Source organism: Mastomys coucha, unplaced genomic scaffold, assembly GCF_008632895.1.
Source record: "Mastomys coucha isolate ucsf_1 unplaced genomic scaffold, UCSF_Mcou_1 pScaffold23, whole genome shotgun sequence".
Taxonomy (NCBI): domain Eukaryota; kingdom Metazoa; phylum Chordata; class Mammalia; order Rodentia; family Muridae; genus Mastomys; species Mastomys coucha.
Window position 1 is genome coordinate 29,421,415 of NW_022196906.1, and position 18,612 is coordinate 29,440,026.

General features: G+C 42.1%; 1 protein-coding gene and 1 pseudogene across 3 annotated transcripts in view; both read left to right on the plus strand.

Annotated features, from left to right (window-relative positions):
• Positions 1-18,612, plus strand: part of Cdon (cell adhesion associated, oncogene regulated) — an 87,605-nt gene that overhangs the window by 45,433 nt on the left and 23,560 nt on the right. For all 3 annotated transcript variants that reach the window (XM_031345349.1, XM_031345350.1, XM_031345351.1), the window contains exons 9-15: positions 3,878-4,167; positions 5,160-5,334; positions 7,447-7,578; positions 11,070-11,273; positions 11,981-12,162; positions 12,608-12,713; positions 17,252-17,374. In XM_031345349.1, the coding sequence (XP_031201209.1) occupies positions 3,878-4,167; positions 5,160-5,334; positions 7,447-7,578; positions 11,070-11,273; positions 11,981-12,162; positions 12,608-12,713; positions 17,252-17,374 (1,212 nt within the window). The remainder of the gene's footprint in view (positions 1-3,877; positions 4,168-5,159; positions 5,335-7,446; positions 7,579-11,069; positions 11,274-11,980; positions 12,163-12,607; positions 12,714-17,251; positions 17,375-18,612) is intronic.
• LOC116074175 lies at positions 8,944-9,098 on the plus strand (annotated as a pseudogene).

Genomic DNA, 18,612 nt, shown 5'->3' on the forward strand with positions numbered 1-18,612 from the left:
TCTCCTCTGCTCCAGAGTCCTGTCCTGGTAAATGCCGTTTTAATGAGCAATAACTCCGTCAGCTACAGCCTACCCACCTGGGCTTTTCTATGTTCTAGAGGAACTATTAAGACCTGGTTGAGTCTATTAAAGCTCAAATAGTACATAGTAGTACACTTCTTTGTATAGAAACCCAAGCCTCATTAAACCCTAGTGTTAACTGTCAGTTCTTTTGTTTACTATGGGGAGGGTAAGCTAGATTTGAAAGTGGGTGACAACTCCCTCTCCCTTCTTTCCAGAAACCTTGAGCTTTTGAGGTCCTGGATGTATAGTATTATAGAGTGAGTTCTGTCTGCTCCAGACTTTACTGGAGGCTGGACTAGGTTCCCTGTAGTATGGTGTGGATATGAGTGGTCACATGGGGACATGTTGGTCAGGTATAGTTGTATTTCACATTATATTAGTTTGTACTCAGACTTATTAAGTTCAGTAACATTGCTATATTTTTTTTCCTAATTCAAACGCAGTCTACCTTTCAGCTGGAAGGTAGGGTGATTCATGCTTGGAATTGACAGTTGGGAGACTGAGGCAGGAATATTGCTACAAGGTCAAGGCTAGCCCAGACCGTGGAGTAAGAACCTATCTCAAAGAACCAAACCAGAGCAAATATTTCCTTAAGATTAAAAAAAAGTAGGACATGAAGTTGGGAGAGAGACCAGGGTGGGGCAGTAAGAATTGGAGAGTGGGGGAGGTAGTGATGGACCAATGTGATCAAAACACAATATATAATAAATGTGTGAAATTTACAAAGAATAAACATACTATTTTCAAGATACAGAACTAGAATTTGGCCTGCCTTATAGAGTTCTTTTGAAGACACACTGAGATAGAGTTAACTATCCATGAGCACTTGAAAATCTAGACAGTTACCAACTGAAGATGATTCCACATAAAATTTTTCCATTTAAAACACTGGTATGGAAGTAATACACATTCAGTAGAAACAACTCGGAATTTTGGCCTCTTCCTGGGCTAGCAAGAAGAGCTTTGGTATTCTGACACTAGGCAGTAGCAGTGAGGTGTTCCTCCCAGCCAACTGTTCCAGACGAGGGGGACATGGCTGCTGTAGTGTGCTGTTGCAAAAGAGTGGCGTCCAATGGATTGGGAATAGTAAATGTACTTTTCCAACTTAATATTTTTACTTGATGGTGAGTTTATTGGGATAAAATGAAGAGCATGCTTGTGGCCAAGATCTTTAAACAGTATCTAGTACAATTTTTTAATTACTCAAAGTGTCTTATTTGCAACAGTAGAGATTACTTAGTTTCCCCCATTTTAAAAGTTGTGGCAGGCTGCAGTGCACCTGGAGTGACAGAAACGGAGTTGTGCTCTTCCAGCAGGCAGGCTGCAGAAATGTTCTTCTTTATAAACTGAGGCACGTGGTATGGAAAATCTTTTGTGGCCAGATACCACTTCCCAGTGGTCAGCTGCCGGGAGGATCCAGGAAACTACTAATGAAACGAGAGTCCTTCCCCACCACCCAGGCCACAGCTACTCCCCTCCGGCTGCAGCTCATTTCTTAGCACTAGCAGGCACAACATCCACCCCGAGTGTCTACTCCTCTCTGACTCACTAGGTAAACATGCTCCTTCCAGGAGCAATATTTTCAAGTTGTCTCAGTGAACTTAATTAGTTTTCTTCTGCACGGCTTCACACTAGCTTCTTATTTTCTTTGGTGGAGGATGATTCTAGGACATTCTTTCATACACTAACAGAGACCTGACCTTACACTGTTAGTCTGGGTCTTGTGGGATTTTTGTTAATGTGTTGTGGTTCTAAAATCACACCCACCCTTTTAGCAGGATTCTGACCTCATTGTAGAAGTAACTGCTGTGTGTCATAGTCTCTGTGGTGTCCCCATGTTATGCCTTCCCCTTCCTTCTCAAAGGAGTGAATAATGGGGACCTTTTGTTGCCAGTATTAATAGTACTGGAAAGGAGCCAAGTTGTCAATTCTTAGGCTTTATTACACTGGCAGTCTGTCTGTCTTCACCGAGCTCTCACACCTTCCCGTTCTTCTCACAGCTGCCCGCTAACGTTCTTCTACAGCTCCATCTTCTCATCTGCAAAGCAGGAGAAAGCATTCCTCTCCAACTGAGAACTAAATGAGATTATTTATATTAAATGTCTTGTACAGTTCTTGGTATAAAAATGTGCTCTGTAGTTTTGGATATTTGCACCCTTTTCTTAAAAGTCAAATACCTTATTTTTACCTTCCTCTGTATATTCTAAATGCTGTCGGAAGTAGGTGTTAAGTCTTAGCTATCTTTAGACTGGCAAATTTTAAGTGATATTTTAATTCATTGAGAGCTTCATACCATTTATATTGAATATATCTACCCTCCCTTCCCCAACTGTTCCAATAATGACCTTCTCTACCTTACCATTGCTTTCCACCCAACTTTGAGATTTTTTTTCCCCCTATCAAGTCCAGTTTGTGTTGCCCAGATAGTTTTGGGAGTGGGGTCTGCCCTGGCTTGTGGTTTGCCTACTAGAGGACACACCATTAAGAAAAACCAAGTCTCCCTCCCCTGGCAGCTGCCATGGCAGTAGATCCTTGGCTAGCAGTGGGATTTTGTGCTAGGATTTCATCTGGTCACTTTACATCTACAGTCAAAAAGCAAAGAGAGAGAGGAATGCTGGTGCCTAGCTGGCTTTCTCCTTTTGTTTTTTAGCCCGGTATCAAGCCCATAGATTAGTGTAAGGTTCCCCCTGTAATTAATCCAGTCTAGAAAGTGCCTCATGAACGTGCCCAGAGAGAGGCATGCTTCTGTGGAGATTAGAAATCTCGTCCAGATTACCCATCATAAGTGGGATACCTATTAATGAGTAACGACTGCCCGAAATATTAGTGGCACAGCCCCTTTGCTGTCTTGTTCTGTTCTATTCTGTTCTGTTAGCTACATGCAGCTGGGCTGTTCTTTCTTGTGCTTGCTTGCTTGGGGTTAGTAATTTGTAACTTGGCTATAATCAATGGATGCAGCCGAGGTAGCTTCACTCTCCTGCGAACTTTTGTGGAAATGGCACCTCATCTCCATCTCTGTCTGGGAAATCTCTGCACAAGACCAGCTGGCACGTGCCTGTGTGGAGGCCAAAGCCCAAGGTGAAGTGTAAGCAGATGAACCAGGACTTCCTGAGGCTTAGGCTGAGATGCAGGGCTGGAGGGCACTGTGGAAGTGGGAATTCTGGGAAGGAACTTTGAAAACTAGCTTCCCAGAGGGTGTGAGAGCAATGCTGATCATTAAAACCCAAACTAAACCTAACCAAAACCAAACCAAAACAAAAAACCACCACATTTATTTCTTGTGCGTTTGGGGAGGGGCATACATGTAGAGGTCGGGGGCAACTCGAAGGAGTTGGTTCTAGCCTACTCTGTGGGTTCTGGGAGATGGGACCCAGGTTGTCATGCATGGCGGCAGCTGCCTTTGTCCACTGAGCCATCACACTGTCTCCCATGTTCTTCATCAGTCTCTTTGTTCACAGTGATGTTCCATTCCATTCACTGGCCATTGTGTTAAACTCGCTAAGACTTTTTACGTTGAGTTAGTAAATTGTTACTGTAAAACCTCAGTATTAATGCAGAGCTAAGTAAAAATAGAAGTGTGTTCACTAGCACCTTGCTACTAGTTCCCCAAACAACCCCCTTGCTTTCCAGTGAGCAGACAGGTCGACAGTACACATCAGAGGTCACTCTGAATGAATTGGTGAACCGTTTTAAGTTCTCAGATTCGAGTTTGCTCCTAATGGCAGCATGGGCGCTGATATTAACTGGGTAGAAGATGCTGGAACGGCAAACTTCTTTAAGCACTCTCCCTTTATTCCTCTCCTCCTCTATGCAGTTCCTTTTGAGACAAACACAAAGGCAGAGTCAGTCACACCTTCTGAAGCTTCTCAGAATGATGAACGAGACCCACGAGACGGTTCAGAGTCCGGCCTGCTGAACTTGTTTCCAGCGAAGGTGCATTCCAGTGGAGTGGAATTGCCAGCAGAGAAAAATGCCTCTGTCCCCGATGCTCCTAACATACTGAGCCCCCCTCAGACCCACATGCCAGACACATACAACCTGGTGTGGAGAGCAGGGAGGGATGGTGGGATGCCTATCAATGCCTATTTCGTGAAGTACCGAAAGGTAATTCATTTTTCTGTTCTCATTCCTTAACCCTGTGTATGTGTGAGACATTTGTTTATTATGTTTTACATTTGTGGTAGAGTAGAAAGTGAGAGTATTCCAGAATAAGTTTGTCAGAGGTATCCTCACTAGTCATTCTGGATTGACAGATCTTAGGATATCAGTAAGGATGAAGTATAAGTAATTTTTTCCCAAGTTGAAGTCTAATCCAAAGTAACCATAACATCTTCCCTCTCTCCCTCCCTCTCTCCCTCCCCTCCCTCTCCTTCCCTTTCTCCCTCCTTCCTTCTGTCCCTCTCTCCTTCTCTTTTTCTCTCCTTCCTTCCCTCTATCCCTCCCTCCTTTCTTCCCTTTCTTCATCTTTTTCTCCCTCCCTTTCTCCTTTCCTCCCTCTCTTCCTCCCTCCTTCTTTCTCTCTCTTCTTTCTTCCCTACTTCATACCCTGTACTGGAACTCAAGGTTTCAAGCTAGGCTAGTGATTGCCCTTGAGCTCTGACTCTGGCCCCCATCAGTAACCATTTACCATCAAACTTCTTGTTTTAACCCACTGGGCATCAAACACTGTAAGTTACTTTGAAAACTGTAATTCTGTTGTTTACTAAGGTTGTAGAATACTCATCAAATAATTCCTATTGGGGCAAGGTCCTCTGGCATTATCTGTGACCATTGCATTGTAGGCTGGCTTCTTACTAGTACTAGAATCTTAAATGGTTTGTTTATTTATTTGGTCATGCTTGGGCCTCTATGTGTTGATTCTTTGGGTCATATATGTTTCCTCTGCTGGCTTACACTAAAGCAAAATTTAAAAGCTCCTCTTATAATCTTAATGAGATTAATACATTTCATAAGATAAAGGGCATCGTATCTCTTGCTCACAATAACAGATCACTTCTGCAAACTCCTCTAGAATTAGATACATGCTACTTTCTTTGTAATTGGTGAGACATATTCTCTGCCCTCTGTCTCTCATGATTCTGGTTTCTCTTGAGCAGCTGGACGATGGTAGTGGTGCAGTGGGCAGCTGGCACACAGTTCGTGTCCCAGGGAGTGAAAATGAGCTGCATCTAACTGAGCTGGAGCCATCAAGTCTCTATGAAGTTTTGATGGTGGCTAGAAGTGCAGTTGGTGAAGGACAGCCTGCCATGCTTACCTTCCGGACCAGCAAAGGTGAGTGTCATCTTCCGTCAGAGTGAACTGGCTGTTTAATGCCAATTTACTTGTGAGAATTTGTGAGGATTCCTATTGGATAGTAGAAATTCTAAGCTACTAATCTATTATCTATACATATTCTAGCACCCTTTAGGGGACTACATTTAGGTAGTTGTATTATTGATTCCAGTGTAGTATTCCATACATATTTTTAGAAGTGCATGATGAGCAGCATTCACATGGCTGAGGCACAGGAATGAGAGACAGGCAGGTTGAGATCCAACAGTGGAGTGTACACTCTAATGAGAAGGTAAAATGCACAGTCAAGTAACAGCTCTAGACAAAATTCAGTTTGTTTTTGGGGTTTATCAACACTGATTGTGCCCTGGGCAGTGTAGAAAATAGACAAAACTGATCCTCATGGACTGCATGCTCCAGGTGGGAGGAGCCTAAGTTCTAAGTATGTCAGCTGGTGGTGTTAACAAAGAAATAACTTCAGGGATGGACTTGGGGAGTGTCTGCATTGAAGTTACTGTAAGTAGGTGGCCAGGGATGTGTTCAGTATTAGTCAGCAGGGAGATGTTTAAAGAAGGGGATGTAAAAGGTCTCTAAACATCAGGAGGGAATTCATTCCTGGCAGATCCACTGGGGTCCACCCAGGCACTAAGAATGGTGTGCTAAGTGTGCACACCAGGAACACTAAAGGGCTGCTGTGATGGAACAAATTGGGAAGACATCTGGGGGATGGGTATGTGTTGGGGGATGGGTATGTGTGTGACAGTGTGGCTCTGTGACACAGCACTCTGTGGAACTTGCCAAGTCTTTGCTGGTGACGCCTTGTGAGCTACGAGGAGATGGAACATTTGGACTGGAGTTATGCAGTTAGTAGTAATGGAAGAGAGTAGGGTAGGGAAAAACAGAACAACATGAGCAGTACCATGACAGAAGTGTTCCTGGTGAGCAGCTGGAGAGGGAAGTCCAGGTAGACGAGGCTATGCCAGGGTGGCCCAGATAAAGGCAAATACTTCAGGGGTGGAGAGGGCAACCCTGAAGAAGTCAGTGCTGGAAGAGAAATGGCCTCTGAGACTGACATGGGTGCATTTGGTGACTTTGGGAAATGACCTTCACTACTCACTAGCCAGCAGAAATGTGTACTTCCCATTTTAAATGAGTCTTCAGTCAAGTTTTCACTAGTAGGTCCTAGTTATTCATAGTCTGGCCTATAACCATTAAATAGCTGTTTCAGTTTAAAAACTAGAAAACAACGAGGAATCAGTTTCATTTTTGCTTATTACAACATTAAAATTAGTATATTTTCTGTGGAACAGTCTTAACAGAAAGTTCTTAATTATGATTATTATTTTGGAATGAATATGTGCAACAAAAGGAAAATGGGCTAATCAAAGCCTCTGCTCAGGTCCTCATTCAGGTTTCCTGCTCTGTTGTTTTAGTAGTCAAGGTTCTCTAGAGGAAGAGAACCAATGCAGGCACAGAGACATGGACATACACACAGACACAGACATAGACAAACACAGACATAGACAGACATAGACAGAGACAAGGACATAGACAGAGACAAGGACATAGACAGAGACAGACATAGACAGAGACAGATAGACAGAGACAAGGACATAGACAGAGACAGACATAGACAGACAGAGACAGACATAGGCAAGGACAGAGACAACTTGGAAGGTTTCTGGAGAACTGCTGGTCCTCAGTGACAGACACTGGCAACACTGGAGTGAGCAGCAGTAGCAGGATGAATCCACTCAGCAGCATCAGGGAAGCTGATTGAGCAGATCTGGACTGCTACCATCCTCAGGGTGGGGCTTCCAGTGTTTCACAGGACGCTCCATTCTCAGGTGATTCTAACTTGTGGCAAGCTTACATCAAATGCACCCGTCATGTGTGTCAATTAAAGTGGCACCGCAAAGGCACATTTAGAGCTCTCTGAATAGTACTAGAGGAGGACAAGCATTTGTCCTAGTTCCTGACACCAGCTAGGTAAAGGGAGATACTGTATTTAGACACAGACACATGTTTCTTCATAGCTACGTATGTTTCATAGTAAGTTTTTGTTTTATTTTGTATGTATAAGATTATTGCTTTTTAAAAAATACTTTACAGAAAAAATGGCATCATCAAAAAACACCCAGGCCTCCTTTCCACCTGTGGGCATCCCTAAGCGACCTATTACCGCAGAGGCTTCCAACAGCAATTTTGGAGTTGTGCTTACGGATTCCTCCAGGCATAGTGGAGGTAAAGAGTCTTCATCTTGTTTGTTTTTAAATGTCACTGTCCTGTTTCACTTTGGGGAGATAGGATAGGGACATTAGTTATTAAGGTTGTGTTCTATCCTGCATAGCTATTTTTTATATGTGTGTGTATATATAGTGTATGTGTGTGCATGTGTTTGGGCATATGTAAGTGTGTGTGTGTCTGTATGTGTGTGTCTGTGTATTGTGTGTTTGGTTGCGTGTGTGTCTGTATGTGTGTGTCTGTGTATTGTGTGTTTGGTTGTGTGTGTGTCTTAAGTGTGTGCAATGCTGGGGATTATACCCAGGGCCATGTGTGTGCTAGGCAAGTGCTGTCCCACTGAGCTACATGCACTTCCTTCAAGCCACTTTTTGTAATTATGCTAACTTGGGACATGCCAAGAACATTTGCTACTATGATCTACAAGTTTCTGTGCTTCCCTCCTGTTTTTATAGCTTACCATGGATTGATATCAAACAAAACAGGTCCTAGTACTCTGAGATGCCCTCTTCAGTGTCATGCACCTTCCTTACCTGAGGGGCCTCTCTTCAGAGCTGTTTGTCAGTTACTTAAACACACTACTATGCGAATACCAGCACTATGAGAGTAAAGTTGACACCTCAAAGGGGAATACTTTGCTATTAACTTAACCCAACATGTGGAAATCACTAACAGCCAGCATAGCAGGGATGAAATAATCCTTGATCTCAAGGATTTAAAGTAGAGTGGGTGATACAGACATCTGAATACACACCAGTGAGTTGACTGCTAAAAAGAAGAAACAGCTAAGCTCATACATAACAACAGATTGGATAATATGCACAGGCACACCCATGACAGCCAGCTTGCCCATTCTTCCTATGCTTATATTCCCAGTCCTCTGGAGTTGATGGAGAGATACCCAAGTCGCCCACTGGGTACAAAGGAGGGCATATAATGGTTCCCACAACTGCTTGGTGCTTGAGTTAAGCCTCAGAAGAGAAAGATGATCCCTCCAGGTGAAAAAAAGATACCTCACATAGCAGACAGACAGATGATGCCGTGCACTCAGTGTAGACATTAGATTTTGTTTGGTGTGACTTATTGCAGATGGGGATGATGATAGTATAAGGCACAGGCAGGTGCCCATGTCTTCTATGATACCTTTAAAGTGTAATCTCAGGCAGCAAGTAAGGACACTTACTACCTGACAGCCCAAGGACCCACATGGTGAACGAAGAGAAAAGGCTCTTACAAACTCTCCTCTGACCTCCATACGAGTGCACCTTTACATGTGTGCTGTGTTACAGCAAGTAAATAAATAAACAAATTAATAAAATAAGTCTTTTTACAAGTGTAATCCTTTCCTGAGAGCTATGAAGAGCCGTAGTACTAACCTAGCAAGGGAGATCATGAAGACAGTTTCCCCAGGACAAGGTTCCTCTATTACACTTGGAGTCTGTTGACCCCTATGATTTCCCCAAATGCTGAAACTTGACTGTAAAATTTGTGGTAGTGGGGGACAGCATTCACATTACCCCCTCAAAAAAAAAAAAAGAAAAAAGAAAAACCTAGAGGATCTTAAAGAGGAATAAATGCAAGAGATATACCTAGAAAATATGAAGATGACATCAGTGTATGAAGAAGGGGGGTGGAGACAGCCAAGGTTAGACTACAGGAGGGAGGGGACAGCCGAAGTTAGATTACAGGAGGGAGGGGACAGCCGAAGTTAGACTATAGGAGGGAGGGGACAGCTAAGGTTAGAATAAAGGAAGTGGGAACAGCTTAAGTTAGAATAAGGGAGTTGAAGTACAGCCAACTTTATAGTAAAGCGGGGAGGGGACCACTGAGGTAGAGTAATAGAATCTGCATTGAATGAGAGGGAAGAAGCTTGGGTGTGGGCAGCAAGGAAGCATTTACAAGAGGCATGGATTGTAAGAGACTGAAGGTGAAGATCATGAGTCTGGAATCCTCCAAGCTGAAATGCCCCTATGAAATTATTGCTTGCTGGTTATAACGATGTCACGAGGAGGAGATTCTGTCTGCTTTCCAGATAAGGAAACAGCTCCCAGGTTTCAGTGTGTAGACAGTGGCTGAGCTGCTGTTGGAGTCCACGTGATCTTCAGTGCAGCTGCTGGTGTTGCAGAGACTTCACGTGTTCCTCTCTGTACACATGTTCTCCTGAGTAACTGTCTTTTCCTCTTTGACCTGTGGCATTTGGTGAGTGTGCATCTTGCACAGTCACCCTGAGAAAGTCCTCTGACTTTCTGTAAAGACCTGCATTAACCTTTCTGCCCATTCTGTTCCCATTGCTTTCTAGTGGAAAGGAAGATAGTAAGTATCACTCACAGTTGCCTGCTAATACCTTCTTCTGTTCACCCCTTAAGCCATTTGTCTTGTAAAACACCCTGGTTTTCTGCATACAACAACCATGTTCCATGTGATATCCTTCTTATGCCTTTCAAGGGAGGGTCAAAGAGATGCTGAGATGAAACAAGTCCATGCTTGGGAAATATGTATAAAGATAGGCCTTTTTCCTTAGTATCTTCACCAATACTGTGGCATTGTGGTCCAGGCTGCCCTTCCATGTCTATTTAAAAACTCAATTGGCTACACACCAAAAGGCCTACAGGCCTTCTGAGAACTGGATTCCACAGAACTCACAGGCAGCTGATAGGGAAGCAGACTGGAAGTTTACTGGGGTGTGTGTAACTATTTTGTGGGCCATCCTTGTAGGACTCAGGAAGGAAGCCAGTAACAACCACTAGACGGCTGGTTCTGCAAGGGAAGTTAGGCCCCTGATTTAAATGCATGTGACCTCTCTCCGAATGGTTCCATCTTCCACAGGGTCTAGTCTTTCTAACCTGTCACGTAGGACAGCACCCTCTGACTTACTTTTCTATGTTTGTATCATCGTCTTTCTGTGGCACTGTTCCTGTCTTCCTCACATTCTCTCCTTCCCTTGTTACCTTATTAGTATTGATTTCAACATATTTTTCCATGGATGCACTGACAGACTTGGTTTCAAACCAGCAATTCCTGAGACCTTGAGGTACCTGTTAAAGGAATGTAATAGTAACAGTGCAATAATCAGTAGGTCGTTGGCTTGGTTTATGCAATTTGGAAAACGTTTCTAATAAGAAAACATTTGTGAGAATTGTTTGTATGATATAGCCAAAATCAAATAATTACTTGTTCACTGCTTTAGCCATAAATCTAAAATAGAAAAGCAGAAGCCATCACATTCATTAACTTTCCTTCTTCGTGAGTTAATTATATCTGTAATCATTTGACTTTTTCTTTCCTCCTTCCAGTTCTCATGTTCCCTTTCTTGTACATTTTATTTCCCATTAGCTTTTAGAGAGGACAGGGAGACAGGCTATAATATTGTTATTGATGACAAAAAGTTGATGTGGGACCTTTAACACTGGGTCTAGGGTTTACCCCTCAGAGCGTTTTTATGTTATTCCTGTCTCTGACATCATGGTGATGGAAAAATGTGTTCCAATTTTCAGTCCCAGAGGCTCCAGATCGGCCTACTATCTCTATGGCATCAGAGACCTCAGTCTATGTCACCTGGATTCCCCGCGCAAATGGTGGCTCTCCCATCACTGCCTTCAAGGTAGAATATAAAAGGATGAGAACTAGTGATTGGCTGGTGGCTGCTGAAGACATTCCCCCTTCCAAACTCTCTGTGGAAGTTCGTAGTTTAGAGCCAGGTAATAATATTTTGTTGCTGGTGGTTGTGTTTTTTGTTACGATAACAGTTTCTTATTTTGAAAATAAAATATAAAGAGAATAAGTTATGTCAACTCTGCCCATCCATGCACACTGTTTATATTTTGTTATTTCTCTCTAGCCTTTTTTCTCTGTGTCTTTATATGCCCTGGAATCTTGCCATAAATACAATTTTACATCCCTCATTTTATGTCTAACTTTGAGAGTGTATCATACTTTGCTTAAGTATTTTTGTTGGCATCATTTCAGTGGTGGAAATTGAAGCCAAGGCCTTGTCCATGCTAAGCCTGTGCTCTACCACTCAGCTACATTCCCACCCCTTAACCATTCCTCACGTCTAGATTTTAAATTGGTTCTCCAATCCCAATTACTGAGTCTATTAAAAATATTTTCTGTAGGAGAGAAAAAAGTATAGATAAGTTTACACTTTTGTTTGGGCTCATGGCCACTTTTGCTTTTGGAATCTTGAATATGCACAAGTGTCGCAGATGTCTGTGTCTAATTTAGTTGGGAGAAGGCAGCAGTTTTAGATATGTAACGTTTTCTGAACTGAAAGCTTTCCAGTGATTGTATATAGGTGATAAGGAAACTTGATTTAGGATTTTAATTTATTCATTAGATGTATCATGGCCTTGTTACAGTTTCTTTTTTAAGTTACATGTGCTTTGTTTTTGCCACATCCCTCAAGGTTCAATATACAAATTTAGGGTCATTGCTATCAACCATTACGGTGAGAGTTTTCGGAGCTCAGCATCCCGTCCTTACCAGGTGGCCGGCTTCCCAAATCGTTTTTCCAACCGCCCAATAACTGGACCTCACATCGCGTACACAGAGGCTGTCAGCGACACTCAGATTATGCTAAAATGGACGGTACGTGAGTGAACGTCTTAGTGAGATTTCATGTCAGTAGTGTAGTGTTCCTACAATGTGATGCTCGGAGTTGTTGGATGTTTAATTGCAGAGAAATGGAAGGGAACTGCGGTTTGCCTGCAGCACATATTCTAAGAGACAGGGTAAGAATGGCATTACTGTTTCTTCTGCTCTCGTCCAAGTGGTGTTAACTTAACATTTTATGCTTTGTTCTCTTTGAACCAATGTGTGTTATTTTTGAAGTTAATGAAGTGTATACTGTTTTATTTTTATTTAGTTCCGTGGTAAGCTAATTGCTCATATACCTTTGAATATCTCTGAATTAGGTTAAAAAATGACTACTACGTACACTATAAAAAACCCAAGAGAAACATTGCCATACAGAGGGAAATTAGGACATTACTTTTACTTTTGCCTCTGATAAGCCTTTGCTTCTGTCTTCTAGTATATTCCATCAAGCAATAACAACACTCCCATTCAAGGATTCTATATCTATTACCGACCGACAGACAGTGACAATGACAGTGATTACAAGAGAGATGTTGTGGAAGGTGAGTCTCTTGGTAAGCTGGGACCCTTGCCAAGATGGGAAGGGGCTAAACATCATGAACTCATCTTTACAGGCTAAGACTGAGTTAGAAATGAGCTGGCGTATGCTGTTAGACTTGTTCCCATGTAACCCAAATTTCCCAGTTTCCCCTCCCTGGCAACAGTGCCCTGATTATGTTGCAGAAACAGTTATAAAAGTATAGGAGAAGATAATCTTCAGTAGTTCATCTGAAATAGATTTTGACTTTGTTTTTTATTTTTGTAATGACCAGTGGTCTGAATGTATAAATCTTAAGAAATTAAAAAAAAAAAATGTCTTGCTCAAACAGTTTGTAGACCTCTGTACTAGGACACTCACAAATTAAGCATGCAACCTACCTTTAAAGATGTTAAGGAGTTGGAGTGTTTTGTAGAGGAAACAAGCAACAGTCCAGGTGTGAAGGGTGTCAACACTGCTCCTTGGCTGCATATACAGTACAGTCTTGAATGTTGCCTGTGGCCTGGTAGCTGCTGTGACCTACTGGCCCACATCTCTACCCACAGCCATGCCCTTTGTATCTTTTTACAGGAGATGTTGACCCCAGCCTCGGATCCTTGGTGCAGGACAGTTTCTGCAGCTCACATCCCCCTTTCCTAATGCTTTGCATGGGTATTCTCATGCTCTTCTGTTGGGACTTTGTGTGCCCATTCTCAGACCAGATCTTCCCTGAAGTTCTAACCCAACTTAAACCCTTTGTGTTTATTTTGCAGCATTTAATGGAAGTCTAGATATATGAGTACAAGTATTTGAAATTACATATTTCTCTTACTAAATATGGACTTACTTTAGACGTGGGTTCTTTGTTCCCTCTGCTAGATTCCCAATCCCTTCAATGGTGAGGCATTCGGTATTGGATGAGTCGATGGGCATGTGAATGGAGCCCAAAAGAGCAGTGGAGTGTCTGCCAGTGGGGTGGAAATAGGAAGCAACATGAGAACTGGGTTCAAAGTAGCAGAGTTCTGTGTGGGAGAGGAGCTGCTTCAGTCCAGACAGATGGTTATAAGGAAGCATAAGGAGGAGAATTTTCTTACATAAAAGTCTAGGTTCTCTCACAGGGTAACAGGTTCCTTGAGTCGAAGCTGGATGCTCCATTCTTGGTACTATTTTAGACTGGGATTCTTGGTGTGAGAGGAAAACTTCCAAGGTCTATCCAGAAGTCTGATCTTTTGATATAGTAAATGTCTTGATTGGATATATAATTCAGTGGTAGATCATGTGCTTAATATGTGGCAGGCCATGAGTTCTATCTTATACATAGATATATCTCTGTATGTGTGTGTGTGTGTGTATGTGTGTATGTGTGTGTGTGTGTGTGTGTATAATATATATATATATATATATATATATATATATTATAGTAAATCTTGTCAGAAGATTGCTCTGAGCCTAGGATTTACCACATGACTTCCTGCCACTAAATAGTTTTTTAAGATCAACTTAATTATGCTATCTAATATCAAATATTACAACATTTTTGGGGATTTTATTTTTTTTATATTTATGAGTATTTTGACCACATGTTTATCACTTGTATGCCTGGTGCCTACAAAGGTCAGAAGAGGGTGTCAGATCCCCTGGCACTGAAGTTGTGATAGTTAGTTGTAAGCTGCCCTATAGGTGCTGGAACCAAACCAGGTCCTCTAAAAACTGATCAAGTTCTCCTCACTGTTGAATGATCTTTCCAGTCCATGTAGGACTTCTTTTACTACATATTCAATGGAGTTACTTTTGTAACATAATAAAAACTTTACAGACTGAGTAGGGTAGCTGCACATGACTCTTTTTTGAATGAAAGAATGGTTCTTTCTCTTTTTCTGTAACTTTCAGTGGCAAGCTTGTTCTGTGTTCTCAGAAGTCATGGCGGTAGCCATCTTGGGGGAGAGAAAGAAACACAAGGAGCAGCCGGAGACAGTGGGATGCAGCGATGTGCTCTTGGTGGTCTAGACATCGGTGCCTTGGGCGTTTGCTTGGTGCATTCAGTGCACTGTACTTAGAGTGTGGCTCTTCAGTTTGCATACTTTCTGTCAATCCAAAGGCTGTTAGAAAAAACAGAAAGATAATTATGACTTCTGCATTTTGTTCTGTCCAAGTCTTTGTTTTAGTTTAGATGATTTAGAAGAATGGAGATATCAGATTTTTATTTTTAAAACTTTTGACATTGGTTAAACATTTGGCATAAGATGGTTCTAAACAGCAGATGTTAGGTGGCTCTCTGTGTCTCTCCCTTGTCCTCGCCTTCCTTCTGTACTTTCTAGGAATCCCTGTGCATTAATGGTTTTTAAACTCCCCTCTTTAGAGGAATCTGAACTTTTACAAAGCTCTGTGATGGGAATGTGAGCCTGGGACTAGAAGAGCATTTAACAGCATGTCATGCATAGCAGTGCTCATGGATGGCAGTCTCTCTTAGTTCTCAGCATGCTTGTTTATAAATGTAGCACACTGAGCAGTTAGATGTTTAAGTGGGACCCGCTGTGCTGTGTAATTTGCTTATTGCTTATTTTCATTTTGAAATTCTTTCTGTGGCTGTTGGAGCTATTGGTTTATTCTTCCAAAACCAGGAACAAAATACTTCTTTAAAATATGTACCTAAAATTTTCTTAAAAGATTTGGATACTTACGTGTGTATTGATCCAAAATGTAGGGCCTCCCTCTCTCTCTTTAATGAGTCCTTTATAAACTACAATAAGAACACTTATATTGTCTGATGTTCTAATTCTTTGCCACATTTAGATAACTGCAAATGTTCTCAGCCTGACAGTGTTTTTCTGTGGAGTATTTTATCTTGTTAAGTGGAGTTCCCGAGAAATCAGTGTGTAAAGCTCATCTTGCTCTGCAGTTCTAAGTGGGAAGCTTAGCAGAGGGTGTACATCCACTGAACGGGTTTAGACCCAACAGTACACATAGCTGCCTCACTTATCAAATATAAAAATTCCTTCTCTTTACCAACCTATAGTGTTTGCTATTAGAAAGATTGAACACAACAATGAAATATAAATCAAAGTAGGTGAATATTGTAACTATTTTCCCCCAAAAAGCAGTCAGAAGCTTAGCCCCACTGTTACCAGTTGTCTGAAGTCTAACTAGTTCTTTGAGTCTAATGGAGATGTTTGTGGATGGAGTGTAGAACCAGGAAAGCCCAAAAGGTAGAGTTAAGAAGTAGTCTTATGGGATGTTTTTACATTTTAAAAATAGGCCCATTCTACCTTCAACCAGTTCTTTAATGGAAGGAAAACCAACCAACCAACTAACCAAACCAAAACCAAAACCAAGTTGGGACAGGAGAGGTCTCTCTATACATATACATACACACACACACACATACACACACACACACACACACACACACACACACACACACACACACACACACACACACACAGTAGAACCCACTCCTACAGCCCCTTAGAGACACTTTATCTTAGACAATCAGATTTTCCCCCCTGTAAGATGTGAGTCTGTGTGAAGGAAGGGTTTTTGTGCTAGTGACTTGGAAGGGGCTGAAATGTTTTTGTCTGTGTTGAATTAGAAAGGAGCCTGTGAGACTGGTCCTGACAGCCAAGCAGATTTGACTTATGCATGTGGTGGTTTCTTGATTTTTTTCTTTCCCTTTAATTAATTCTTAAATCGGTTGGTGGCATGCTTGGATTTCTAGGAAACATTGGAGACAGTCTGAAGAGTCATTTTCTAAAAGGGATTAAGAGTACTTGAAGAGTTAATTAAATCTGGCAAAAATGTCCCTGTTTATGAATCTTTGTCACAGGTCCATGAAAGTGAAAACGGAGGGTGATTTACACTAAAGTGCTCAGTTTGGGAGTGTTTCTAAATGAAACCTTGGCTGCATGCCACAGATAACAGAATCCTAATAGTGGAGACACTTGTATGGTTCTGAGACCCCGCCTCAAAAGAAACATGGCCTCAGGAGCGGCGGCTGAGGGTTCCTGCTGCAGAGTTTGCCTTCTGTGGATGCTCAGCACTTTATTACAGTGTTTGACTGTCAGCCCATGATGTGTCGGTGGCAATGGAAGAGAGTTCTGTAAAGCCTTTTCTAAAGCTGCTCGCCTTCTCAGGGCCACGCACTGCTTACTGTTATTGGTACCATGGCTTTTTAGTGGATGGGCATAGTGACTGCACTTGCTGGGCTGAAATGAGGATTTGAGATGTCTTTCCTCTATGCCACTAAATTTAATAAAACCAGCATTGCTAACCAATACCCAGATACCCTTTAATCAAGTTAATATATTCACCTTCTTTACAGGGCACTTAGTAGAAATGCTATTCATCCATGATGCAGTAAAAATGACTTACATAGGGAATATATATATATACATATATGTATATATATATATGTATATATGTATATATACATATATATATATAAAATCTCACAAGTTGTATGAAATGACAAGGGATTCTATAAATCTCATTCTGAAAATCCCAAATAAGCACATTGGTGTCTTCCAGGCTGTGTGATATCTATAGTATCTCGTTTCCCTTCCCCAGGTTCAAAGCAGTGGCACACCATTGGTCACCTGCAGCCAGAGACCTCCTATGACATTAAGATGCAGTGCTTTAATGAAGGAGGGGAGAGCGAGTTCAGCAACGTGATGATCTGCGAGACTAAAGGTAGGAGAGGCGTGGAGGCCTCTGTCTCTCCCTGGCCAGTTACTAGAATTCCAAACTCTAGATCACATCTTTCTGTGTGCAGATTTCTGCTTTGGATGAGTTCCTACATGCATGAATTTACATATTTATGTGCATTTATCTGAAAACATGTCTCCATGAACATTAGTGGTGCCCACTACAATCCATGTGACTATATGTAAGTCACTTTTTTCTTATTCTCCAAGAAGCGAGTAGAAATATTTGCTCACTACTGTAGTGAGCAAATATTCAAGTCTGAGGCCGGGAACTGTATAAGGAAAGGGGGATTGGCTAGCTCTCAGCTTTCCATGTTAAGGGCATGATGCTAGCTAGTGTCAGTTCAGTTCTGTGAAGACCTGTGACAAGTGACATCACCATGATAGGAGTGCATGTAAGAGGGAGTGATCCACTGGCAAGGCAGAAAGCCCAAAAGGCCAGACAGGGGGCAGACCTGTTATTTTAGAACAGCTCTCTCATGAGAGCTACCCAGAACCTTAGCAGTTCGTTTTGAGTCAGGGGCCCAGGGACTCTCCTCTAGGCTCTCTGCCTTTTTGAGGTCTCACCACCTCTTACCATGGCCACATTGGGGACCAAGCTACCAGCACAGAAATCTGCTTAAAGCAGTCTCTTGAGTGACAGATGCTTGTACTCCCCTGCACAGTATGTACTAAGTATGCTAAGTATGTACTAAGTATGCACAGTATGTACTAAGTGTGCTAAGTATGTACTGTATTACGTTTAAGGTAGCAGACAGATTCTAAATTGCCACTCTAAATTACCTACACACAAGAGAAGACACACACGAGAATAGAGAAATGGCTAACCCAGGTGCTTATAAAGCAGAACTGAAAGTCTGTCACCTTGAGGCTTTTCTCAACTGTCAGTAACACGAGTCCCTGCTGGGGATCTCTGTTGTCCTAATGCTTAGTAAGAAGCAGAGAACCAGCTCTGAGGTCATTTAGGAAGTTCTCTGTCTTCTCTTTCCTCTTTGCCTTCTCCTGGGTGTCAGTGAGGCCCTGGGTGCAACACTGCTTATAGTGAGCAGATCTGGCTTTGCATGTAGTCATGTAGTTAGGCTGAGGTCTGGCAATGCCTATTTCTAAGTGTATCATCATGATCCATCATCATCATCATCATCCATTATCATCCATCATCATCCATCATCATCCGTCATCACCACCACCACCACTACCACCATCACCACCATCACCACCACCATC